The 26,188-nt window shown below is 30.9% G+C and overlaps 11 protein-coding genes and 1 non-coding gene across 12 annotated transcripts; 3 read left to right on the forward strand and 9 right to left on the reverse strand.

The window, feature by feature from the left end:
- Positions 1-165: 165 nt before the first annotated feature.
- Positions 166-1,647, reverse strand: SMF3 (putative divalent metal ion transporter SMF3; the record flags this gene model as incomplete). The annotated part of the gene is made up of 1 exon (XM_046077168.1): positions 166-1,647. One exon carries the CDS (start codon positions 1,645-1,647, stop codon positions 166-168), a length of 1,482 nt encoding a protein of 493 aa, XP_045934895.1.
- An 847-nt stretch (positions 1,648-2,494) lies between these two features.
- Positions 2,495-6,610, forward strand: POM152 (Pom152p; the record flags this gene model as incomplete). Its single annotated transcript, XM_046077169.1, has 1 exon — positions 2,495-6,610. The coding sequence occupies one exon, from the start codon at positions 2,495-2,497 to the stop codon at positions 6,608-6,610; it is 4,116 nt and encodes a 1,371-aa protein (XP_045934896.1).
- Positions 6,611-7,074: 464 nt separating this feature from the next.
- MLH2 (mismatch repair protein MLH2) lies at positions 7,075-8,427 on the reverse strand (the record flags this gene model as incomplete). Its single annotated transcript, XM_046077170.1, has 1 exon — positions 7,075-8,427. The coding sequence occupies one exon, from the start codon at positions 8,425-8,427 to the stop codon at positions 7,075-7,077; it is 1,353 nt and encodes a 450-aa protein (XP_045934897.1).
- Positions 8,428-8,896: 469 nt separating this feature from the next.
- On the forward strand, positions 8,897-9,871 carry DPI35 (Dpi35p; the record flags this gene model as incomplete). Its single annotated transcript, XM_046077171.1, has 1 exon — positions 8,897-9,871. The coding sequence occupies one exon, from the start codon at positions 8,897-8,899 to the stop codon at positions 9,869-9,871; it is 975 nt and encodes a 324-aa protein (XP_045934898.1).
- A 217-nt stretch (positions 9,872-10,088) lies between these two features.
- On the reverse strand, positions 10,089-10,161 carry SCDLUD_002428. Its single transcript has one exon. It is a non-coding gene; the product is annotated as a tRNA-Ala (tRNA).
- A 1,090-nt stretch (positions 10,162-11,251) lies between these two features.
- On the reverse strand, positions 11,252-11,491 carry COX12 (cytochrome c oxidase subunit VIb; the record flags this gene model as incomplete). The annotated part of the gene is made up of 1 exon (XM_046077172.1): positions 11,252-11,491. The coding sequence occupies one exon, from the start codon at positions 11,489-11,491 to the stop codon at positions 11,252-11,254; it is 240 nt and encodes a 79-aa protein (XP_045934899.1).
- Positions 11,492-12,191: 700 nt separating this feature from the next.
- Positions 12,192-15,707, reverse strand: RIC1 (Ric1p; the record flags this gene model as incomplete). Its single annotated transcript, XM_046077173.1, has 1 exon — positions 12,192-15,707. One exon carries the CDS (start codon positions 15,705-15,707, stop codon positions 12,192-12,194), a length of 3,516 nt encoding a protein of 1,171 aa, XP_045934900.1.
- Positions 15,708-16,242: 535 nt separating this feature from the next.
- RRB1 (ribosome biosynthesis protein RRB1) lies at positions 16,243-17,823 on the reverse strand (the record flags this gene model as incomplete). Its single annotated transcript, XM_046077174.1, has 1 exon — positions 16,243-17,823. The coding sequence occupies one exon, from the start codon at positions 17,821-17,823 to the stop codon at positions 16,243-16,245; it is 1,581 nt and encodes a 526-aa protein (XP_045934901.1).
- A 417-nt stretch (positions 17,824-18,240) lies between these two features.
- JLP2 (Jlp2p) lies at positions 18,241-18,873 on the reverse strand (the record flags this gene model as incomplete). The annotated part of the gene is made up of 1 exon (XM_046077175.1): positions 18,241-18,873. One exon carries the CDS (start codon positions 18,871-18,873, stop codon positions 18,241-18,243), a length of 633 nt encoding a protein of 210 aa, XP_045934902.1.
- Positions 18,874-19,214: 341 nt separating this feature from the next.
- SCDLUD_002433 (conserved putative peptide-N4-(N-acetyl-beta-glucosaminyl)asparagine amidase A) lies at positions 19,215-21,452 on the forward strand (the record flags this gene model as incomplete). Its single annotated transcript, XM_046076629.1, has 1 exon — positions 19,215-21,452. The coding sequence occupies one exon, from the start codon at positions 19,215-19,217 to the stop codon at positions 21,450-21,452; it is 2,238 nt and encodes a 745-aa protein (XP_045934903.1).
- A 220-nt stretch (positions 21,453-21,672) lies between these two features.
- On the reverse strand, positions 21,673-23,865 carry SPT10 (Spt10p; the record flags this gene model as incomplete). Its single annotated transcript, XM_046077176.1, has 1 exon — positions 21,673-23,865. The coding sequence occupies one exon, from the start codon at positions 23,863-23,865 to the stop codon at positions 21,673-21,675; it is 2,193 nt and encodes a 730-aa protein (XP_045934904.1).
- A 448-nt stretch (positions 23,866-24,313) lies between these two features.
- Positions 24,314-25,648, reverse strand: GCD14 (tRNA 1-methyladenosine methyltransferase subunit GCD14; the record flags this gene model as incomplete). The annotated part of the gene is made up of 1 exon (XM_046077177.1): positions 24,314-25,648. One exon carries the CDS (start codon positions 25,646-25,648, stop codon positions 24,314-24,316), a length of 1,335 nt encoding a protein of 444 aa, XP_045934905.1.
- Positions 25,649-26,188: the final 540 nt, after the last annotated feature.

Below are 26,188 nucleotides of genomic sequence, written 5' to 3' on the forward strand. Positions count from 1 at the left end.
GAAATAAAAAAAAAAAAATTAAAATGGTGTTAATCGAAAAAGAAAATTTTAGTTAGCTAAACTAAATATTAAAAACATATATATATATATATATATGTGTGTGTACGTATGTGTACGCATATCCCACTCTACAAACTCTAAACATTGTTTAAATAGATTAGAATCTTAAAAATGAATATCTGCACCCAATAAATATGATATAACCATATACAAATTTAAGGATCCAATAAACAACCAAACGGAAAACCCAGTATAACGCATTAATTTTGAATTACTAAAATCCACGTATTTGTTGTTCAATGGCGTCAATTCAGTGGGTAATTCATGTTCTTGTGAGGCTAGAGTTTCATCCACATCCTTCTCCACGAGCATATATTTCTTTGAAGATGTAAAATAGATCAATGGAGCAGATACTACAGGTAGCATAAAACTTAGTATAACTTGACTCAAGTTCAAAATACCAGAAACACCCTTTTCGCCAAAAAATATAGTAACAAAAAAACAAGGGATGACAGCAAGCATTCTGGTTATCAATCTTCTCATCCATGGAGCAATAGACCAGTTCAAAAACCCTTCCGAGACGATTTGGCCAGACATTGTACATATGATACCAGCTGATTGACCGGAAAATAACATTGCTAAAGCGAAAATTAACCCTGCCGCTGGTGTAATATATTGGCACAATAAATCGTAAATTGTTAATAAATCTGCATCATCAGCATCTGGCTGTCCATACAACGTGGCACCTGCTATGATCAAAATTGCAGAATTAACGAAGGTTGCTACAAAAAACAATGTAAATATTAATTCTGCGTAGGAATAACCTAAAGTGTAATTTATTGCGCTCAAAGATGGTTTACTTTTAATCTTACCATATTTTTTCAAATCAAAGTCATTTAAACGTGATTTAACTAGACTTGACCCTAGGTATAAAGAGTGTGGCATAACTGTGGCTCCAACAATACCAATGGATAAATACATTGCCTGGGTTTCTTTGAAAATGACGGTCGATGGTAAAAATCCTTCGAATAATTTTAGTTTACTTTTGATTTGTATTTTAAATAATTCCAAAATAAAACAAAAAATAGTGCCCGCTACTAAAATGCTAACAAATATCTCAAAGCCTCTAATATTTTTCATTGAATGTTTTTCAGGTCTATAGAATAATAATATGATCAAAACATCTAAAACGGTAAGCAGGACACCGATATTTAAAGGTATATTAAACAAAATTTTTAAAGCAACTGCAGTTCCGACAACCTCAGCTAAATCTGTAGCTATAATTGCCAATTCTGCAAAGACATAAATGAAGTAATTCAATTTTCTGGGTAAGTGTTCCCTGCAATTCTCAGCTAAATCTTTGCCGGTAACTATTCCTAACTTTACACACAAACATTGCAATATAATGGCAAAGATATTTGAAAAAAAAATAGCAAATAATAATTTATAACCATATTGTGCACCAGAGGATACGTTCATTGAAGTATTTCCAGGATCCATGTATGATACACTAACCATTACGCCCGGTCCCACAAATAAAATAAACTTTTTAATTATAGATAACCAGTTTTTATGATTACCATTTATATTGGGATTTATACCAGTGTTCCCCGACTCCCTTGGATCTAATTGGTTACGATTTGACATTATAAGGGCTTTTGAGTTTTTATTCGTTTTTCTTCTAAATTATTATTGTTATTATTATTATTATTAGTGGTAGTAGTAGTATTATTATTAATTTTTTTTTTTTTAGTTATGTTTGTTAATAATATGGGATTGGTAAATGCTTGAAGTTTTGAAAATATTTATTAAAATTATGAGAAATAGAAATGAGTGCAATATGAGATACCGGTAAAGTTTAATCTAGTGGAGCAGTAAATGTATGTATATATATATATATATATATATATTCTATAAAAGGATCGTTTGCTTGGATGGTTTAGTGTATCTTAATTTGAATCATTAAGAAAAATGCAAAGAATTATTGATTTTTTATCTCTGTCGTTTGTAATAAGAATAAGCAATCATAAAGTGATCTTTCAAAGTAGGGAACGAATTGTCTAACTGACTGCATAATTTTTGAATTCCTACAATTTTTGTATTGCGTTTGATTCCATTCAAGAAAAAGCGGTTAAAAGTTTTCCATTTTGAATATTTTATTTTTTTTTCTTTTTTTTTTTAACTTTTGCACCCTTTTTTTATTTTGCTCATGTGTTTTTATTTGCTCACGTGTTTTTATTTTGTTTTGAATTTCTTTTTTTTTTTTTTTTTTTTTTCATTCGGACAAAAAAATAAAAATGCAATTCGGCATCTGATCACATGATGCATCTTTCGTGAAAAGCGATATCCTTTTTGTCATTTATTTATTTATTTATATTTTTTCTTCTTCTTTTTCCATTTGGCTTCAACAAAATATATCAAGATTCTTTACATTTTAATACCTATCCACTAGAAAACAAACCCTCAATTCTATAACCCACCAACAAATATCAAAATGAGTTATAGGAATAACCCTAATAATATATTTGATAATGTGGGGGATTCATTTTCTCCTTATGGTAGAAGAAGATGGAAAGATACCCCGAAATTTACAAAAACCACTCCTCAGGATCCAGAAACTCCGATCTTACTTGGGTTAAAACCACAGCAGCCCAACCCTACAACTTCAACTAAATATAATACCAATAACAATAACATTCTAAATAATACAAACGAGCAGCAGAGGGGTAATGAACCGCCAATTACCAGGAAGCACCCTCGTGACACTTTAATACCTACAAATATATTAGATGTTGGATCGCAAAGAACACTCGTTTTCATTATATGGTCAATTATACAAGCCTATAAATTTTACGATCTAATAATAATGAAAACGATTTCCCCAGTAAAAATTACAAGAACTGGGTTTTTAATCAAATATGCTCTTTTGGATTCTCTTTTTTGGTACAGTTTGCCAGCATTCAATATTCCAAAATTGATATTCAAACCAGTGGTTACTTACATTTTTATATTTTTATCTATTTTGTTTAATTCGTTAATTTCAAATGATAAAATGCTACCCATACTTACTTTACTATTACATACATGGTCTACTTTGAATCCAAAAAAAGTTTCGTTGACTGGTGATACCGTCTACTACAAAAATGTCCTAGACACATCTTCCCATTTTAAAGGAAGACATACAATTAAAATTTTACCAGAAAATACAGCATTATTCAATCCATTCCATGAAAATTTCTGTTTTAATAGTGTAGTAAACGTGATGACCACTGTTCCTATTAGAATGAATTCGACATACGATATTGATTTTTTACAATTGGAATATAGAGATTTGTATACCAATGAAAAAAGTTATGTAGATTTCCACAAAAAAGAATTAAAAAAAATTACCGGTAAAAAGAAATTGGAAATGTTAATCAAAGATGAACTAGACCCAAGCTCTGCAACAAACATCGAGTATTATTTATTAAACCTCAATAAGCCAGGCTTTTATCAATTGAAAAAAGTCGTAGATAATAAAAGTTTTGAATTAAAATTGTATAAATCCCATATGGTTATACCTGAGTGTCCAAAAGTCACCATTCTACAAAACAATGTTGGCAATGATAATACCAAATTCGATAGATGTATTGGTTCTTTCGACAACGTTACCATTAGAGTTACTGGTGTTCCGCCCTTGAAGTTGGAATATTCTAAGCAAGTTGGTGGTGAGGATCTAGTTAAAATCGATGATTCTAATTTGCAACCCAAGTCCCTAGGAAATTCCCCATTGCTAGCTAGTGATGTTTTGTTACTGAACAAGTTCAATAACAAATATATCGATGATTTAAAATGGGCACGTAACTATAATGTTGATATTAACCTATTATCTATTGCTGAACAACAAGGCACTCATGGTTATCATATTATAAAAGTCGTTGATGGATTTGGTAATGTAATTGAAAAGCAAACACTAGAATTATTGACAGCAGATAATCCCAACTTGTTGGATTATGAGTATCAAGTGCATGACACACCAAGGGTGACTTTTGATGAGAAAATTAATGGCAAAGCAAGCACTAAACGCTCTTTATTGATTAAAATGGATAATTTCAATAGCAATCATCTAACCCAGGAAGATGGACCTTTCAAAGCTTCTTTGTTATATAAACCTGAAGCTGATGGTAAATTTAAAAAATTTGAACATGCATTCACAAGCAGTGAGGGAACAGAAATTTTGGTCGATGAAGCGGGTACTTATATTTTGGAATCTGTTAGCTCCAGATATTGTCCCGGAATTGTTCTTGGTGAAAATAATGTCGTAATTACAAAACCTGTTGCTCCCAAAGTTCAGGTAAGGTCTACTCCAATTGAGGATAAGTGTGTTGGGCAAGTTGGATTAAATTTCGATTTAACTTTCAGCGGTGTTCCACCGTTTACTGTTTACACTAATATTTATAAGGTTGATAAACTCAGCGGCAAACGTTCGTTATACAACAAAGTTAAGCAATATTCTAGTGGCATTCGTTATCAATATACATATACTCCAGTTGTAGAAGGTGATTACGAAATTGTCTTTACCGATATATCTAATCAAATTTTCCCCGAAAAACTCCCCTTATTACCATTGAAAGATTATAATTTCAAAACTTCAATGCGAGTCAAGCCGGACGTGAAAATTGTCAATAACAACAACAACAACAACAATAATAATAATAGAAGAAAAATATGTTTAAATTCTAACTCTATTATCCCAATTGTCTTAAAGGGGGAAGCACCATTTGCCATCAACTATGACATTATTGAAACTTTTAGTAACAATAGAAAAAGTTTTGAATTGCTTGATGTTTTGGATGATCATATAGAAATTACCACCCCTGAATTTAATGTTGGTGGTAATTATATTTTGTCTATTGCGTCAATTACAGATAAAACAGGGTGTACAGTATTATTAAGCGGTAAAGAGGTTTCTTTTGATGTTAGAAGAGTTGTTCCTAAAGCTGAGTTCAATATTTTGCAAAATGGTGGTAATTCAGTTATTATCAAAGAAGGTTCGTCGTACAAGTTACCGTTAAGACTAACCGGCAATGCTCCTTTTAGAGTAGTTTACGAACACTATAAAGATGGTACTTTGCTTGGACGTAAAACTGCCAGATTTGCTTCTAACGTGAATCCAGAGTTAACTTTTACTGATCGTGGGATTTATAAATTGATTTCCATGGAAGACAATGAGTGCCAAGGTACTATAGTTGGCGGTGAACAAACTTTTGAAATTTCTTATTTACCGTTACCAAAGTTAAGAGTTTTGGATGATTCAAATAAAATATCTAAAGTTAATAGCTATAATTATATTAAGGATGGCGTTTGTCAAGGTTTTGAGGATTTAGTAGAAATGTACATTGATGGTTTGGCACCATTTGTTGTTTGTTACGATGTGATTAGTCCTAGTGGCAAAATTCAAAAACAAAAGATTCAAGTAACCACCAACTATGCCTCTATTAGATTATTAAATGATGAGCCTGGTGAATATCAGGTGCTTATAAGAAACGTTTATGATATGAATTATAACGAGGAGGACATCAAGAAATTAAGCATTAATCCACGAGAAATTCAAGTTGTACAAGTTGTTCATAAACTCCCCAGTATCAGATTTGTTAACAATAATAAAAAATTTAGAACTTGTTTGGCCAATTTATATAATGCTAAAAATTTATTGGATCCAATTCAATTAACTGCAGTTAGCGGTACTGGTCCATATACCATTACATTCAGGATATATCATGAGAGTAGTGGCAGAACTGAATATCAAACCTTTTCTAATATAAGAAGGGAACAAGGTCTACAATTCCAATATGAGGAACTATATAGAAAATTGAGTATGGGAAGTCATATTATTACTATTGATAAGATTGTTGAAATGGATACTGGATGTATTGGAGAGGATACTTCGAATTCAAGGATCACCTTATACATTACAGATGTCCCTAAAATTACGTTATTGGAATCCCATTTGGAGTACTGTGTCGGTGATTATGTAGCTTACCAATTGAACGGTATTTCTCCCTTTGAAATTAGATACCAGTTTAACGATGTAAAGTTGAAGACCATTGAAAATACAAATCAATTTGTTAGATTGGCCAGTGAATCTGGTGAAATATCTATTAATTCGATACAAGATGCTTCGTCCAAGTGTTTGGTTAATTTCACCAATCCAGAAATGAGTGCTCAATATGAAGCTTTGAAATTGAAAATACATCCAATTCCATCGGTAACTGTGTCCAAAGGTGAATATCTAGAGGAAGATATTCACGAAGGCGATCAAGCTGAAGTTATTTTCACATTTGAAGGTACTCCACCATTTTCTTTAACTTATGTTAGAATTGAAGAAGATAATGGTGCGATCATACAGAATAAGAGGAGCACTGAGAAAATGACATTGAAACGTAATTCTGTCAATAAAAAAATGGGGAACATTGATAAAAGAAATGTTATTGAAACACATAGAGTTACTGATATATATTCCTATGAATATAGAGTTGTTACTAGTTTACAAGGCACTTATGAAGCCATTGAGATATTTGACGCTTATTGTTTTGCTAGAAACGATGCATATTTTCAGAGTCAAATTTGAATATTTTTTTTTGTCCTTTTAATTTAATATTTTTTTTTGTACATTAAGCTCATGCAAATATATATATATATATATATATATACATATTTGTTTATCTGTTAATCTTTATCATTATTTATTTAAAAAAAAAAAAAAAATTGTTGAAATAAGAATAATTATTTTTAGCTTCTTACACACATTTATCTTGTTTGTTTTAATGCATGCTAGCAAAATGGCTAAGACAATTTTAATTATTGTTATCATGTCAAATACTAATGATTAATATCCAAAAAAAATATATATATATAAAAGAATTATTGGATATACATAAAAGTTTAACTATTTTTGTGTTTACGCCAGTCAATAGATAAGGTATATTGACAGTAATTAAATTGAAGCTATTTAAGTTAGTAAAATTTTTTGCTTAAACAACTTTTTCTTTTTTTTTTTTTTTTTTCTTTTTTTTTTTTTTTCATGACTCCTTGTTATATATAGGCAATATTCCAGCCTTCTTCGCAAATTTGAAATTTTAACTCATCCTCATCGAAATATTCATTTTTATACAAAGATTCAATTTTATTTTGGATGAAGCCAGCAATGCTAATTGAAGGTATACCTTTACGAAATATCCAATTCAATTCACTAGCATAGTGCAATTTATAACTAAAGTTTTTTGGGTCGAAATCCATACAGGGTGTGTCTAATGAAGCAATGGGCTCTGGTACTAAGTTCAAATCCAATGCAGCCTTTTTTCCACTTTTCTCTAATAATTGCTTTCGCATGATATTTTTATCATTAATACATAATCTTCTTTTTTTAATGTGATGGTTTTCCGCAATAGTAATATTTTCAAGTATTAAAAACATTTTTCCATCACTATCTTGGCACATTTCAACATTTGCCGCATAATAATTGATGATTCCGTCAAACAAAATATTAGCAATTGCCTCCTGCTGTGTCATAAGTTCTTTGTACTTTTCATAATGATTAAGCAGACCTGCATCATTAAGATTAATTTCAATAAACCAGCATTGGGGTAGAGTCAATTTTAAATTTTTATATATTTGATTTACAATTTGATCAATTAGTTTATATAATTCGTTAAAATGTGTCTCGATTATTAACAACCCGTTAATTTTTAAAACTTTTAGTTGAGAGGATAGCTCATTCTTCCATCTTAAACGGATACTGTTATTTCTGGATAAATTCCATAAAATATTTTGGAAACATCGCTTTCTTTCCAAATTACTGGGAATACTAAATTGTAAGAATTTTGATTGTGTAGTTATATTTCTTTTGTTTGTTAGCATGATTGAATATAATTGTAGCCGGACTTTTTTATTGTAACATAAGGAAAATTTTGCAATCATCAAAAGTAGGTTAAGGTTAATTATTTTTTTGGTCTTTTTAATATTTCTAATCGTGGAAGCAGTGGTAAATTCGCCCTTATCGTCGTGATCTTGTTCTATTAATATACTGACACCTGTATTTGAAGTTATCCTTTTTAAAGAGTTTTCAATCATAAACCCTTCTTTGTCTATTTTCCATTTTTCACCAATCACTTCATCAGGTGTTTTAACACAAATCTCTAGGTTTTTACTAATAGCTGCCACTTTTTGATAAAATTTTTTAGTTTGAAACAAGGTATATCTTAGCTTCTTATCATAGCTGTTGCCATTAGTTACAATTTTAAGATAATTATAACCAGATGTTTGGATATCCACTTCAACAACAATATTTGTAGCACCTTGTTTCAATATAAATTCTAATAATAAATTTGAAATTATATATGTTGGAGATGTGATGTTATAATTCAAGACGCTATTGAAGTTAGACATCAAAGTGTTGTTTTATTTATTTTTTTTTATTCTTATTTTATAAAGTATGTGTTAGCCGCTCAAATATATATATATGTTACCATCTTAAATTTTTAAAAAATAAAAATAAAATAAAATGGAAAACCGGAAATTATGAAATTGCACATTTCACAAATAAACAAAACTGGGAATGTTTTTTTTTCCGGAACGATTTACATACCGAGGAGTGACTTTTACAGTTGAACGGACATTTGGTAGAAAAGTGGACTATCAAAGAATATTTTCCAATTATTTACAGTGCTTTCCCCCTCTCCTTTCAGAGCTTAGTGATAAAACTGATGGCCTTGGAATTCGTTTTAGTTAGATAGAAGGTTAAATAAAAGTTAAAAAAAATAAAAAGAAAAAAAAAAATAAAAAAAACACTGTAGCAAAAAGAATCAGTGATTTCTCAATAGTTATCATAGTTTATTGTGATATTTAGTTTCTACATATGAATACCACTACTAGGAAAATAGGGTGCTCATTACCGTTACATTTACCTAAGCCAAAGATCATAACACTTGATGCATACAATACGTTATACTCAACAAAAGTTCCAGTAATGCAAAAATACTGTGAATTTGGTGTTAAATATGGACTGGACATCAATATTCCAATAGATTGCAAAAAAATGGAACAGAGTTTTCCTTCAATATTTAAAAAGATAAACAATAAATATCCACAATACGGTAAAAAATGTGGGCTTACACCTGAAGAATGGTGGAGTAAATTAATAATTGAATGCTTTCAATCGGTATTACCACACATATCAGAGAAACGGGGATTGCCTGATGGACTGCTCGATGATATTCTCGCTTCATTTGAAACCTCACAAGTTTATGCTATCTATCCTGATTTAATCCCATTTTTAGAATATTGTAAAAACAATGACATTGTTTTGGGTATTGCAAGTAATACAGACCCTATAATGTGCAAATTAATACGTAATTTGGGTATCGATCTGTATTTTATTAATGATAACAACAGCAACGTATATTTATCTTATGATTTGGAGATTAAAAAACCAAATAAATTATTTTTTGATTATATTTTGAAAAGGGTAATATATCAAGACAAATCTTTAACAAAAAATATGAAACATGACAATATTGATGAGCTGAAAAAACATTGTTATCATATTGGTGATGAAAAACATAACGATATGGAGGGTGCTTCAAATGCTGGCTGGAATGGTATTTTATTGGATAGAATGAATAAATATGGATACTTTGGTACTGATATTTACAAAAGCAAGAGCAGTGTCCCAATTGAAACTCAATTAGCCATAGATAAGATAGATAACAATTTAGAGCAAGCTTGGGTTACATGTTTACAAAATAAGAATAAAATAATTACTGCTGGACCCAATCAGTTTGTAATATCTACTTTTCAAACCTTAACTGATCTATTTCAACAGCAAGAATAACAATGATTTTTTAAAATTAAAAAAAAAAAAAAAAAAAAAAAAAAATGAAGATTTTGTAAATAAAGTTAATAATTATGATTTTAATATTTTTAGATACGAAGTGAATAATTAAAAAAAAAAAAAAAAGAAATATTAATGGTTATGTTTTTGGCGGCATTTACAATGTGGCTGAGCAAAAAAATTATTAAAATGTATAGTACTATACTATAGCAGAAACTGGACAAGACCGGAGTCGAACCGATGACCTCTACCTTGCAAGGGTAGCGCGCTACCAACTGCGCCACTTGCCCGTTCTATATTTATTTGTAAAGATAATGTAACTAAATTTACCACAATACACACGAAATATGAGAATTTAACAACAAGATCGCGACTCCGAAATAGTATGGAGAACGTCAAAAGTGGATGGAAAAGTAACAAATTATCACATTTGTCTTGATTTAAGTAATAAAATAAGCATCATAACGTGTACTAAGAGCACATAACCCTATATACTCTTCAGTGACGTGTCATATTTCACGTTTCATTTCAGTCCTATAGCATTGGAGAATATATGCAATCTTTTTTTTTTTTTTTTTTTTTTTTTTTACCATCAATCACTCCTTGTCCTTACTACAGATAAACAACTAGCACAGCTCCATAATCACCAATCACTTAGTATAAACTTAATCATTTTGTTTATATACCTTTTTAATTTGCACCAACTTTCTTTCTTTTATTTTCCAGTTTTCTTATAAAGTCCCGTAAAAGTTTATCATGTGACCTCATATTTTATGAACTACTTGTGATTATTAGGGTCTACTTTATGATATATTATCATACTAATAAAAGTTTTACATAAAATAAACACTAGAACATTACGGATTGAAACGATCCAAAAAAAAAAAAGGAGAAAAGCACTTTAAAGAGATTTTTAATCAATGACTTATTTTTTTAATTCCTTTCCATAAACTTTTGTATTTTGAGCATCGCACTAGAAAAGGGGCCAATCAAGGAGAGGAAAAAGAAACTACTTGAATCTTAACTTAATAATGCTAATTCCCATTTGTGGCACAAATACATAGAAAAAGTGATAAAAGAAAAAGAATATATATAAAAGCCAGAGCTCTTCATATTCTCTTCCCCTTTTTCATCTTTTTTTTTTTTTCCCAAGCTGAATCAAAAATCTCTTTAACAGAATAGTAACGATAATAGAATAGAATATCTTGTTTTAAATGAATATTAAAAAAAAAAAAAAAAAAAAAAGCTATACTAATTAATTAATAAATAAATAAAAAAATAAAACAAAAAACGTGAAAACATACGCTAGCTTTTCTATTGTTTTTTCCCTTGGAGTACGTAAGTATATTATTGTTCAATGCTCATACACGACATCCTAAATTATGGGTTAATGTCACCGGCAAAAATACCTTCTTCTCTTTGGGTATCCCATTTTTCAACCCAATCAACAGGACATAGAGAACTGTAAGTTCTCCAGAAAACCTTACATGGAGCAAAATCTTCACCTTTAGCATTAATACACTTGTGGTAATCGACATATGATTGCCAGCAATGTTTTGTTTGATTTTGGTTTGGGAATCTTGGGTCAAAACCGGGGGTCTTCAATTCAATATCAGCCATGTTTTCTTTTTCTCTTTTTTATTTTTTATTAAACTCGTATGTATATATATATATGTATATATAGTTGTTGATGGTCAAATCTTTAGTAGTAATTAATAAAATCCACCACTTACGTAAAAGTTGTAAAAGAAAAGGCAAGAGTTGACTGTGCCAAAGGGAAAGTAGTAAATCGAAAGAAAAAAAAAATAAAAATTGAAAAGATAACACAGAGAAAAAAAAATTTTTTTTTTCTATTTCTTTTTAAAATCAACTGCTGTTTAAAAGAAAACAAACAGAAAAAAAAAAAAAAAAAAAAATTTACTCCGTTAAAATACCCATAGAAAAATAACGCTTATTACAAACAGTTATTAACATTTGTTATAAACTTAACTAAAATGCAATTTCTCCTTTTCAACTTCTTTCAATCCAATAAAAATAAGCACTACAAAGCTGTGCCTCTTAAGTTTCAATCCTTAGCAGTAACCTTTTTATAACAATCTACGTGTTAATTTGCCCAAAGTGCATTAGTTTAAATCTTACATTTAATATCGCCTACCCTCCTGCGCCATAATACACCATACAAGCATCCTTTTTAACGATACATAGTCAAAGTTTAAACATTATAAGAAATTCAATTGGTTCAAAGTCATGTGATTTGTTCAATACCACTAGTGCCACTATAAAAATACAAAAATACAAAAAATACAAAAAAAAAAAAAACTCATACATAATCCAAAACATTTGTTGCAATCTTAGTACCATTCTCCTTATCAAACGTTTTCAAAAATCTAATTAATTGAAAGGATAGATTCCAATATTCTAGTGATTCATCTTCATCTTCAAACTCAGTACCGACGTCTTCACCACCACAATTTGCTGCAACACTTGCTGCCGTAGATACCGCTGCATTGACTAGTATCTTTAAAACTTGTTTAACTAAAGTTTGATCTTTTAACAATATACCAGCACTTGCAGTATTTTTGTCATCTTCCTCCTCTTCATCATATATTCTTAAAGACCCACTGTTTTTGACATCCTTGTTATCAACGAAAACGCTGGAAGCTGAGTCAGCATTGTTGTCTTCATTGTAGTTCAAAAACACCATCAATAAAACACCCAAAGTTTTTGCATTGTTCAGTTTAATACAATCTGAAATTAACGTTTTTGGGGTAATCTTTGTGCTTTCAAAAAAATATTTCCAATACCTAATTTCAATTTTTCTTAAACAATTACTTATAATTTCTAGTCTTCTATGTGCCACTGTTATTAGACCAGTATTTGCTTCATCATATAGGTTAATCAATCTCATAATCATGCTTAAATCTTGTTTATTCAATATTTTAAACGACAAAACTTTCTCCAACGCAAATAAGTAGTGCTTGGAATAGCTATACTTCCGAGTTACACTCTCCAAATAGTTAGTGACAAGTTGCTCATCGTTGACAGACGAGGACAAGTATTCTAATATACTTTCAATTATTCCATCTAGTACAATACCATCATGTAAAGATAATCCACTATGATATTTGCCTATAGCACATTGTAGACTCTGAAAAATGGTACACTCTTTATTTAAAAGTATAGGATACTCTTCTTCGTATATATTGTGTTTTACCAATAGCGGGATTTCCGACACAGAACTATCAATAATTGCGCTCAGATTTGTGATTATTAATTCATTTCCCTTTATTAGGCAAAGTTTACCATCGATAAAATCCACTATTCTTTCCACATTTGAATATAAAATCTTGAATTCCCAACCAGTATTTTCGTTATAATCTAACCGCAATAATTCGTCATATTCATTATATATTACAAATTGGTTTTTCTTGTGTCTGTAGATCCATCTAAAGTATTTGAAAAATACATCTTTATTAATATTAATTGGCGCAGCTGTTCTATGATTTACTATGGTGTTAACATTGAACAAATGGAGATCAGATAATACATCAAATTGCTCAATTCTTCTGGTGTTTTTGACGGATATAGAACCTAGACATAAACAAATTTCAGCAGTCTTGTATAATATTTCACTTGTTTTCTTTTTCCTAACCACAGTACAATCATTCAATGTATTCACAGACATAGATGCTAAAAATTCGTCAGACTTAATAACATATGACCATGTTCTACCTGTTTCCATGTCACCGTTATTAACCCGTAGAATTTCTTCAATATCATAACATTTAAGTACAGTAACATAATCTTCAGTATATGCTATTAGCAAATATTTGTCGCCAATCCATTCCATATCCAATATTCCAGAAAATTGAAAGTTTTGCCAATTTCTATTACCACCAGAATGGTCTTCAAGTATCTTGAAATCACAGATTAGTAAAATATCCTTATTTGCTACAAAACACGCTAACTTAGTTAGAGACCCATTTAGTTTAGTCAATGAAACATAATTATTAATGGATTTTGTGGGTAACCTGAGTACTAATCTATTACTGTTATTATTGCTATTATTGTGGCCACCACCACCACCACCTTGCTTGTTATAACTACCGTTGCCGCTGGTACCGTTGGACTGTATACTTGCAGTGAACATGGATGAATAAGTACCTATCGACGTTGACTGAAAAATTAAAAGACTGTTTGTTTTATTGTCATTCAAAACATATGGGCCTGATACTTTCAAATTAGATATTTGCTTAGCGGAGATTTCCTGCCAACAGTTCCATACTTGGAAAGTACCCTCCATAGTACCATTAATGTTATTAGAAAAAGTGGTTATTATTGTTTGGTCCATGTATGAAAAAGAAGTAAGCAGTCCTTGTTTTTCAATTTCGTTTTCAAAAGTGAACAATATGTTACCATACTTTGACACTAACTGAATCCCACTATACTCGGTTGTCAACAAGGCCACATCATCGGTCAACTTGCCACCTCTCGTAATTTTTGAATTAAATTTTACACGTTTTACAATTTCCTTTTTTCTGACATCATATAAAATCATTTCTTTGCTCAAAAGTATATTAAACAAATCGTTACCAAAGGAATAAGCATTGATAAATTGTTCAGTACTTGTTGTTTGGATATTTAATTCATTTGTATAGACAGTTTTGTTGATAGTGTTGATCATACTTAGAAAAAGCTTATAATTATCATTATTACTATTTCCCCCATTATTGTTGACTTTATCTCTCGACAAAACAAACAAGTAACCATTATTGGTAATTAATTTAATACCATTGCGAATTTTAATTGATTCGTTAGATTTCAATTTAAAGTTTTCCAAAGTTAACAAATGTACTTCATGGCTAAATAATATAAATAGATGATCAATACGTTTGTCACCAAAGGTGTCACTTACCCTGCTACTATTCATGTTATTGCGTGTATGTTTATCTTTGCGTAAAAAATTGGGACTTCCTCGGAAAACCATACCTTGTAAAATTTCGTGATCAAATTTCAATACACATTTCAATCTCAATTCAGAAGCTTTAATTGGCATTTCATCCGAGATTTCATCTCTTGAATTAATTAGCATTTGGAAAATGTTTCGCTGTCTATTTATAGAGTACCCATTTTGAATGACTTTTTTGTTATTTTGTTGTGAAAAAACAGTCAACACTTCATCATCAATGTCATTTGCAATTACTTCATCGACATTTGTATCATTGAAATAGTTGTAATAATCTTTAGCTTTAGATTGTAACGTTTGTGGCATCAATATTTTGTGTTTAGGTAACATGCCATATTCTTTATAAGCCACAGCTGCATCATTTCTTGTGGCTATTTGATACACTAAAATATAATTTTTATCTGTAACAACATAGAAATAAACCCTTCTGTGAGCATTGTTGCCATTATTATTATTATTATTATTATTATTGATTGCCATGATCGATCCATCACCATCGGTGTCATTTAAATTAGCAGTTATCCCCTTGATGGTTTCATTATCACTATTATAAATTATAAACTTGTTAGCCCCAAAATTTTCAATTGATTTCAAGGAACGCTCATGTGTTGACGTTGGTGCTAGTGGTTTAAAATTATAAAGTAAGACTCTAGTAGATGTTAAAAGTATTAAGGAATTAGTTTCTGATACTGACACAGATTGTAAAATAAGTTCGTTGGCTGTTTTAATTACTTGTTCATCTTTAGGGTTTGGTCTTTGCAATTCAGGTTCACATGTAGTATCTGTACCGTCAGTGGTAGAATTATCTAAGGGTAGAGTTCTTTTTGGGATGGTGAAAGACTGAGGTGAGCTAATAGGCCATACATGCATTTTCTTGTTTTTAGTTATTTCCAGTTGAACTTTGATAAATTTTTTTCTTCCAATGGAAAATAGTTTTTTTAGAAACATTCAAGTTTCACTAATTGTTTACTTTTTACACAATTAAAGAAAAACTGAGCTAATGGATTCCCGTGGCGGGGGGGTACGAAACATGGAAGAATTTCACAAAATAATTTTTATAACAATTATTTGCCGTAGTCTAGTTGTCCGAAATCCGAAAACATGTATATATATATATATATATTTGATCAAAAATATTAATATTAACATGAGTGGATTAATAATGATTAATCGACTGAAATTCCCTAAATTGGAAAAATCAACTAGACAATTGCTACCTCACATCTCATATAGATCTTGAAAACAAGCCAATTAGACAATTAATTAATAAAATATCATATTATATATTGGAAATAAACGTGGGTGGAACCGAAAAATGAATTAAAAAAAAAAAAAAAAAAAAGAAAAAAGAAAAAAGAAAAAAGAAAAAAGATATAAGAACAAATAAATTAACGTTAACCAAATACTATACACTAATTGTTTTCCAAATATTTAAACCATCTGTACCGGTACTAACCAAGCAACCAGGAATCTGTTTGTGCCATTTAACGTCTTTAACATCTTTTTGCCAATGAACAAATAACAATTGTGGAGGGATTTGTTGTAACTCTTTAGCCTCAGCAGCCTGTTGTTTAATTTCCTCATCGTCCGCTTCCACAGATAAATCCCATAGAGTAACAGTATTATCTTCAGAAGCAACAGCAATAATGGACTCATCCAATGGGTTGAAGCTTATAGAGGTAATAGGACCCTTGTGGAACTCATATTGTGCTACTGGAGACGGCGATGCATTGTTTGGTGAAAATTGTCTTAGATCCCAAACACCCCAAGTACCATTATCATCACCACTTGCTAACAAATAACCGATCTTTTCATTCCAACTAATGACGTTAACATCAGTGTTGGATGCTTTCACGGAGATGGCTGGCTTGTGTTTTTTAGATCTGGTATCCCAAATCCTTATAAACCCGTCACAACCACAAGTAGCAAAAACAGTAGGCTCAGCACGCGACCACTGGATATCCTCAATGGATTTATTGTTGTCCACAGTAAATGGTTGTTTATCAGTAACCCATTTAGAAGTAGTCCTTTGCGTAAAGAAGATACGACCAGAACAATCACCACTTAATAAAGCACCATTTTTAATTAATGGAGACCAATCTAAACCATAGCCCTCAACGTTACCATGGTTTCTAATTGTGTGAATAGGATGTTTAGCTTGCTTCGGAATCTGATAACCGGGTGTATCAAATGCTTTAACTTGGGATGCTAGATTGTGAATGTAAACTTCTCCATTTTCAGACATTGAAGCTGTTAAAATCTCTTGGCCTTGCACGCCAGAAAATGAAGAGACTTTTAATCTATTTGTAGTATCTCTTAACGAAATGCTTTCATTTTCAATGATCGGGTCCAGATCTTCATTGTTGTCTTCATCTTCATCATCGTCATCTTCTTCATCATCTTTTTTCACCAACGTTTTCGTTAATTGACTTAATTTTAATACGAGCAACTCATTATCTTTCTTTCTGGATGCTTGTGTAGCGGTAGTCATCAAAATAGATTGCGGATAATTTCTACGTTCCATACCCAAATTATCTGGGATAATATCTAAAGTCATACATGGCCAAGGTAAATTTACATTGTGCAACATCTCGTAAACCGTTGGATCTGCTTCTAAAACCTCATCGGGACCTAATGGTCGTGATAAATGTGGTAAATATAATTGTTGTTCATTACTATTAACATTGCTGGATTCATCCTGTTCAATAATTTTTTGAGCTTTTTCTTGCTGTTTTTCTAAAAACAATTCAGTAGCTTCCTCACCGGTTTCTTCATCTTCATCTTCTTCGTCATCTACTTCGATAATTTCTCCATCACTTTCAAAATCATCACCATATGGGTCCTCAAACTCACCCATTTCACTATTTATATTTTCATCAACCACAGGCTCTTGATGTTTTGATGGTAAACTTCCAGAATCAATCTTGCTTGCAACGATTCTATCAATTTTTTCGTTTGCATCTTCACTAATTCTTTTTTTAGACATATTTCTGATGGTTTTTTTTCCCCTTTTTTTTCTTTTTCTTTTTCCTTTTAAAATCACTGAGATATATATCCTAAATACTCAACATACAAGCTGAAAAGAAAGTCGGATGTGTTTGAGGTTAAAAAAATTAACACTTTATTTATATATATAAATTTCTATTGTTGCATGAGCGTGCGTTTATTTTATAACTTAAAAAATTTTTTTCTTTGAAATATTGAAAAAAAAAAAAAAAAAAAAAAAAAAAAGAAACGACAATTGCAAAAATAAACAAAATTTTGATTTTTCCAATACAAAAAGTAAAAAAAAAAAAAAAAAAAAAAAATATATATATATATATATATATAGAAAAGGTGGAAACATGATTGATAAGAAAGATTCAGTTAAATATATCCATTCATATCTTCAACACAATGCCTATCACAGGGACTCTTGTTCTTCCCTCTTTTTCTGTTTTTTTCTAACCTTCTTCAGTTTCTCTTGTTCAATTAAAAAATCTTTGTTTTTCTTTACATAATCTATTAGAAAATCAGGATCTTTCGATGCTTTAGCCGCGGACAATAGACATTGTACACTTTTAAAATAGTTACTCTCTTGAACAATAGAATGTAAATCGTCAACTTCTACTCTGGTTTTCTGTAATCTATTCAAAATCTTTTGATTTCTTTGATAACACATTATTCGTTGAACAAACCTGGTAGATTTGAAGGAAACTTCTCCAGGATTCATAGTTCCGGATTTCTTCAAATTATACCAAGGTGTGTATATAATCCTACATTCCGGCAGTTTGTTACCGTGTATGCTTGAAGATTTGCACAATTGTAAAACATCTAATAAAACATCCTTAGGAATATCATCAATTCCCTTATCTTTGTCATGCAGTTTTAAATATATATGACCACTAGAATATTTATCGGCATGGAACCAAATCATATTGGACTCTCTATAGCCATATTTGATTAATAAATCATTTTCAAATTTATCTTTTCCTGTTATCAGCCAATAAGGATGGGTCGTATTTTCTTCATGTAGTGACTGATAAAAGTAGACCATGCTAGCCTCAACTTTCTTTTTTTTTGATATATCTGCCGGGCAATTAGAACTTACATAAGATTTCATTTTTCTTTTGTAATAAAAAAGGAAATTAGTATTAAACAATAAATAGCTTTAATGAATTTCAAAATTGCTAAAAAAATAAAAAAGGGGGGGAGGGAAAGCCTGGAAAATATATGACTTGAGACCGGGTAAAAATAAAATAAAATAAGATAAAATAAAATACGAAAAATTAAAGCATAAAAAAAAAAAAAAAAAAAAATCCTTTGTTCATTGCTGCAAATAAGCCTTTTACTGCCATCAGTCTAAATAAAAAAGTAAACCTGACATTATCAGAAAACATGGGGACTAAAGGTAGAGAAATGGATATTTGGAATAGTTTAACCTCTGTTTGTGATGAGGAAAAGCAACAACAACAACAAACACAAATGCCTGATAACCCTTCATACACTAGAGATTCTCAAGACAATAAAAGTATTGACGCTGAAAATAAAAATGAGTACATTTTGAACAATGATCAACAAAGCGTTGTTTCTATAGACGCAAATACTAGCAATCTTGATCTAGAAATTCAACTAAAACCCCCTATTGAGCCTTTTTTTAAGAAAACCAGAGTTACAAAATTCTATATATTTATTAAGACCATCAAATATTTTACATGGTTGATTGCAGTTTTGATGTCTGCCAAAGTGATTTTCGGCTTGTGTTATAATTATGGATATTTTAGCAACAACCATAAAGTTGTGGACAATATAAAGATGCCATGCCAGAATCTCTCCCAACAATGGGCTAAACCCTTACAACTTGACCATGGTTACTCCGAGTCTTTTGAAATTACTATAGAAGAAGAACCATCCCCCAGCCCAGTATACACTCAAAACTTGTTGACATATAATTTTGGAAATTCTTGGGGTAAACCTGCCAAATTCAAAGTCGTTCCATGGGAGAATACTACTGCTTACAACACTATTTATCTAGAATTGAAAACGTTTGTTAATGGTACCCAATACGACAGATTGTTACACGTTTTCATTAATAATATAACAATATGGAGGAGCTCAACCGTTGAACCATTTAATAGAACTGATATCCATAGTAGAAGTGTTAAAGACATTACAAAGTATATAAAATTATTCAAAAATAACAAAGAGCTAGAGATGGTCTTTCAATTAGACAATATAGTGACAGCAAAGTTGGATGGTGTGTTTTCTGTTGAGTTGAATGTAAACTATTACAATTTAACAAAAGAAAATTATGATGAACAAACTACTGAGTCTGAAAAGTTTTTAAAGGATGTTTTATTGGATCATGTTAATCCTTACTCTTCACCTGATTTTTTAGAACCCTTGATCTCTACACAAAGAATAACGCCGCTATTATATTATCCACACACTCAAATCCAAAGGCCTTATTCACATTCTTTGAAACCATTCATTGAATCGTTAGACCCTAAGGATACAATAAAGATTTCAGCCGAGGTATTTTTGAATGGCAATGCCGCAGAAGAGTTTTGGTACTCTAATGTTTTGGATAAATATGCAGGCAGATTTTCTAAACAGGGACATGAATTATTAGGCCATGGTCCTATGAGAACTTTGAATGTCTATTTGACTACTGAACCTCCAAATAAAAGTTTGAAAAGTGATAAGGGTCAAAATCCAAGAAAATTAATTCATTCTGTCATTCCAAATCCAACCATTTTTACAGGTGGTATTTCGCCGCCACTTTGGAAGCCTGTTGTTAGTATTGGTACCTTTGATTTGACACCGATTCTTATTGACTTAACACCATACATGAATGAATTGTTATTTAACTCTGAGAAAGAGTGGTTTTTAGAATTCGAAATTGCTAGCAGCTTTGATACTGATTCATACAAAGAGACCATTGGTGAAAATTGGATTTTGAGCGGCAATTTAATGGCTTGGTGTGGCGATACTGGGAAACACCCATTAAAGTATCTCTACGAAATTGATTCTAATCAGAATTCTATGTTCAAAGTTAAAGCAAAAGACGATGAACCTGATGAATTAGAACAAAGGGTTGAGTCAAATTCGAGTTTGCTTACCGTCCACAGAATTCAGTACAAAGATACAGAGTATTTTTTGAATACCAAGTTTCATAATCTTCTTATCAACACCCAAGTTTATAAAAAATACGGTGATCATCAAAGCAACCATGTTTTACTTGTCACTGGGACTGAATTTGAGGTTATAGACACAGAAACAGATCAAATTGTTTTTCTCGGTTCAGATGATTCAAATTGGGCACTCGAAACAACAATAAACACTATTGAGGTTGATGAGTCTGCTTCTGAGCTAACTTACAAGTCCAATATCAGTTTGAACTATAAGAGGAATGTTTCTTTGTTAAGTTGTGATAGTGAGGATAATGTTAATTTATACAATTTGCAAGCCACTCAAATCGGTGACTCAGTGTACACTTTATCTCCCTCTTCAAATTATGGTAGCGGTAATAGTATTCACTCCGTCGAGGTTGATAGAACCTGGCCTTGGCAAAGAAAGTACAATAGGGTTGTAATTGTAAAAGACAATAAGGCCATTGTTGATGTTCGAACGTAAAGCTAATAAAAGTGACATTTGTTCGTTATCTTTGTTTAATATTTTAAAGATTATTACATAATAGGATTTTAATATTTGTTCTGTCTGTTGACTACGAGCGTTTTGTATTGATTGTTTTTATCTCGCTCTCTTTCCCCTTCCTCTTATATCTTTCTTTTTGATGACTAATTCTTAGCTAAAGGCAAAAGAAAATAAACATACAACTTTTAGTACATAAAGCTTAATCTGAATCTGAATCATTATTCGTGACAATGTCCAAGATCATTGTTTTTAAAGAGTTTTGTGAAGTAGAGTTATTAGTATCTGGGTCCTGATTCTTTGGATTATTAAAATTTTCATTTTTATTAGATTGCTTGGAAATGTTTTGTTGATCCATTCTAGAAGAAATTTTGTTGTTCAAGGAAGACAAAGCCGCTTGTAAGTAAGTATCTCTTTGGTTCATTCTATTGGTTAGATTATTTGAACGAAAAGTTGTTAATAATTCTGTAAAATTTTTTTTCCCTGTTACATCTTCCATTCGTGCCTTAATAGGAGTATGTGTCGGTTTTATTGTTAAGCCATAATCTTTATGATTATTAGAACTTTTTTTGTTGGAAAATTTTTTTTGGGATTTACAGTACCCACAATTTTCTACAATTTTAAAAATTGTATCTTTTATTCTTGGCCAAAAATAATGTTTATTTATTTCTTTAGAGAGTTTGTTTATTCCACAATGATTCAAATTATGCAGTTTTTCAGCATGTTTATATTGCTCATTAATATTGTAAATAACTTCTTTACCATTCAAAAATAGTTTATCGTTGATCTCATCATATCTATAACGTAATCTTGACGACCTTAAATTGGCTTTTTCAGCTCTATCCGCCGAATCTGGATAAGTATTGGTTCGGAAAAAGTGTCTTAATCTTAAATATTTTACTATATTTCCTTCTGAATCAATAATTTTATTGTACCGCCTAATAGGCTCTCTTAACTTATTATCGTCACGCTTATCTTTTGTTGCAAAAGTATTTGTGGCTACTGCATTCGTAGAAGCTGCAGCATCGATATCAGTTTCTTGATTATTTGCTATCCCTGAATGGTTTAATTCTTGATAATAAAAATAACTAGCCACTGGATCGTCAAAGCCCTTCAATACACCGCTTGCTGGCAATTTCCCCAACCGTTTGAAATCTAAAGATTCAAAGATTCTTCTGATGCCCACGTTGTTCTCATATACGAGGGGGAAAATAGTCAATGTAAAACCCAACAATGTACTCCATTCCAAATATTTTTCAACCATAATCTTGCCAATCCCCTTGCCTCTGATACCAGCGTTGACTAAAAATGTTGAGGAACAAATGTGAGACGATCTACCGGGATATGCTGGTTTGATGTAAAATGCTCCTAAGCATTTTTTTTCCCATTGAATAGAATTTAATTTGCTGTTTTTCAAATTATTTACCTTCCGTTTTTTAGAGTGTTTAAATGCAGTTAGATCCAATTCTGGTATTTCTCCCAATACCATAACACAAACTAATCCATCTTGGGGGTTAAACTCATCATCATCATCTTTTAGAAAATCAATTGATCTTTTGTTATTTAGTTGTTTGCCACTTAAAGTATGTGTTATATTATTATTATTATTATTATTATTATTATTATCATCAACGGTATTAGTATTCGCAATGTCATTATTATTGTCCCCACCGGTATTTTCAGTATTTATATCTAATTCAGTATTATTATTATATTTTCGATGTTTATTGACAAACCAATAATCTATAAATTCCTGATAAGTTAAGGGTTCATAAAAAGGTAAAGTATCACCCTTCTCAATTTCCATATTGAATTCTTCTAATAAAAAAAATAAAAGCCCCTGCGGTAATAATTCTGGTATAGCTGGATAAAGTGGATATAAAGTAGCTGCTGTCTCGCCATCTTTTAACACAAGTGAAAATGGTTCTGGTAACAAATATTCCGTGCCTATTTCCACGTTTTGTTGCTCTTGATGGCTATTCATGTTTTCATTTTGATAAGGTTGCTCCATGTTTGGGTTCATTTTTTTTTCTTGTTTTTGCTGTTGTAACTTTTGATCTTGTGAGAATAGGTTAGAATTTTGTTGAAAGGGATACGGATAATTTATATCCTCTATAATCTGCCCATCTTTATAGTACTCTTCTACATCATACGCACAGCTCTTGCCATATTCATCATCATACTCGTCTTCTACCTCATCATCATCATTTTCTGAATCAAAATCATCTTCTTCTCTATAATCATCGTCATCCTCATCATCTTCATCATCAAGATCTAGTTGTAACTCAAATATAGAGTTTATATGCTCTTCATTATTGTATTGATGAAAATGGTTAATATGATCGCCATCATAATTTAGTTTTAAAGAATTCATTGGGTGGTCAGTGTTATTCATCGCGTTTTGACTATTAATACTGAATAAGGATAATCCAGCTTTTATTGATTTATGTGATTTTAACTTTTAAAGTTATTTAAAGTTTTACCTCTGTCTTAAATAATTAGTAATTTGATCTGACAGAGTAAATTTTTTTTTATTCAATTAAAAACGAAAAAAAAAAATCTATTTTTCTTTTCCTTGATGGATATTTAATATAAATATTACTAGAGAGCAAGAACGTGTTTTTTTTTTTCTTTTTTTTTTTTTTTGGTGTTTTAATTATAGAGCAGTTTAAATATGAACAATTAACGGGCTTTTAACCCCATTTTCTTAAGATAGCATAAACGATATAACTATTAGCTGATTTTTGTTTGAAAAACCGAAAAGTTAATTACAAAGTTTGGACATTAAAATTAAACAATAATTATTTTACAAATTATACACTTACTTGTATTTTTTTTTTTTTTTAATCATTTTGTTCTTGAACAGCAACAGTGTTTTCTTTTTTTGATTCCACCTTTTCATCTCTTCGTTGCTGCTGCTGTTTTTTTATCCCTCTTTTACTTATTTTTTCACCTAGAGTGTTTAGTTCGTTAGTGGCCTCTGTAATCAAATTAGTTACAAGTTGTTCGTCTCTAATATTATATTCAGGGAATATTTTATGAGCAAAAGTCAAATAGGAGGTATGGGACTTAATTTCAGATTCAATTTTAGAAACTTGTTTCCATTGATAGTTTGGATCTCCTTCTTTTATCCTGAAACCTTTACCAAATGGGTTAAATTCGATTTTACTGGTATATGGTCTTTTTTCAACATCAATTTCCTTTGTCGATGTTGATGTACTTGTAGTAGCAATACCATTTGATGCCAACTTTTCATTTAACCGCTTGCGCCTTTCTGCACCCTCTTGTTTTCTTCGCTTAAGATCTCTTAAACGTTCTAAAGCATCATCTAATTTACGGACCATTTGTCTTCTACTTTCAAACTGTTTACCTTGTATTTCTACCATTTCTATGTCAGTCCAACCATACTTTTCCAAAGCTTCAATAGTCTTATCAACTTGTTCTATACATGGACTAAAACAGCAGATATTAACTTGTTCATGGTTATTTAAGACACCTGGTGCATCTAAATGATGAATTGCCTCCCACGGAGCAGGCAAATCTAAGAAAACGCAATCAGCATTTAAATTTAGGGAAGGTAACGATTGTTCATTTAAACTAGTTGTATCTTCTAATGGATTAATTTGAAATCCATTTTTACAAACATCCCTATGAGTAATAACAACCCTACTACTATTAGTACTGTTATTAACATTTTTTTCATTTGTAGCAATTAGACCATGTTCTTTGAATTCTTGTAAAGCTTGCTCATATCTAACTTGATGGAACTCATAAGTGAACAATTTACCAACAGATCTAGCAAAAGAATGGGATAAACTAGCACTACCAGTACCAGCTTCTAAAACCCTAGTAGTAGGGCCGCAGTCTAATCTGCCCAGGATATAACTTGCATCAAATGTATAAACTATTTGGGTTCTATGTGGAAGAGATAAGGTCCACAGTTCTGGAGTAGGTTGTAAGATATGGATAAAACCAAATTTGTTATTTGAAGTTTTAGTTGCTATTTGTGAGCCATACGGTTTGCCAATTATATCATTATGTGGGAAAATACCATATCTTGTATTAAAATTTTCATTGGGCGTTATGGTTATTGGTTTAATATTGTCACGAGAAATCCAAATTAACACTAGATCACCTGCCTGGATTGTGTCTTTGTATGATGTGAAAGGACTATTCATTTATGGAGAGAATTCAGTTTTGGAGCTGTTTTTTTTTTTTTTTTTTTTTTTTTAATTGTATTTTCTTTATTTTCGACAAAGAAAAAGAAATGAGGTAAAAAAGAAATGAGGTAAAAAAAGAAATGTGGGAAAAAAAGAAATTGGGGAAAAGGAAAAAGGGAAAAGGGAAAAGGGAAAAGGGAAAGCGATTGTCCGATAAGGCATATATCCGGTAACGAATGCTTAAGGTTTTTGGTATTGCTTTTTTTCATTTGCAGAACATCTTCAATAATTTGCCTTCACTTCTCTCCCCTTATTTATTAGCCGCTCATTTTCTGGCTGAATGATTGATATAAAAGGGGGGATGTCTGTCTGTCTGTCTGTCTGTCTGTCTGTCTGTGGGGAGGGGGTGACAAGGTCAGACTGTTGCGGAGGGAAAGGGAAAGGGATAATAATCAAATAAAAATAAATATAAAACGGACTTTTTTATTATTATTATTATTATTATTATTGTTTAACTTGCTTTGTTCTAGACTACAAATAAATTATAAGTCAACTAAA

The sequence above is a fragment of the Saccharomycodes ludwigii genome, chromosome III, assembly GCF_020623625.1.
Source record: "Saccharomycodes ludwigii strain NBRC 1722 chromosome III, whole genome shotgun sequence".
In the NCBI taxonomy this organism is placed as follows: Eukaryota; Fungi; Ascomycota; class Saccharomycetes; order Saccharomycodales; family Saccharomycodaceae; genus Saccharomycodes; species Saccharomycodes ludwigii.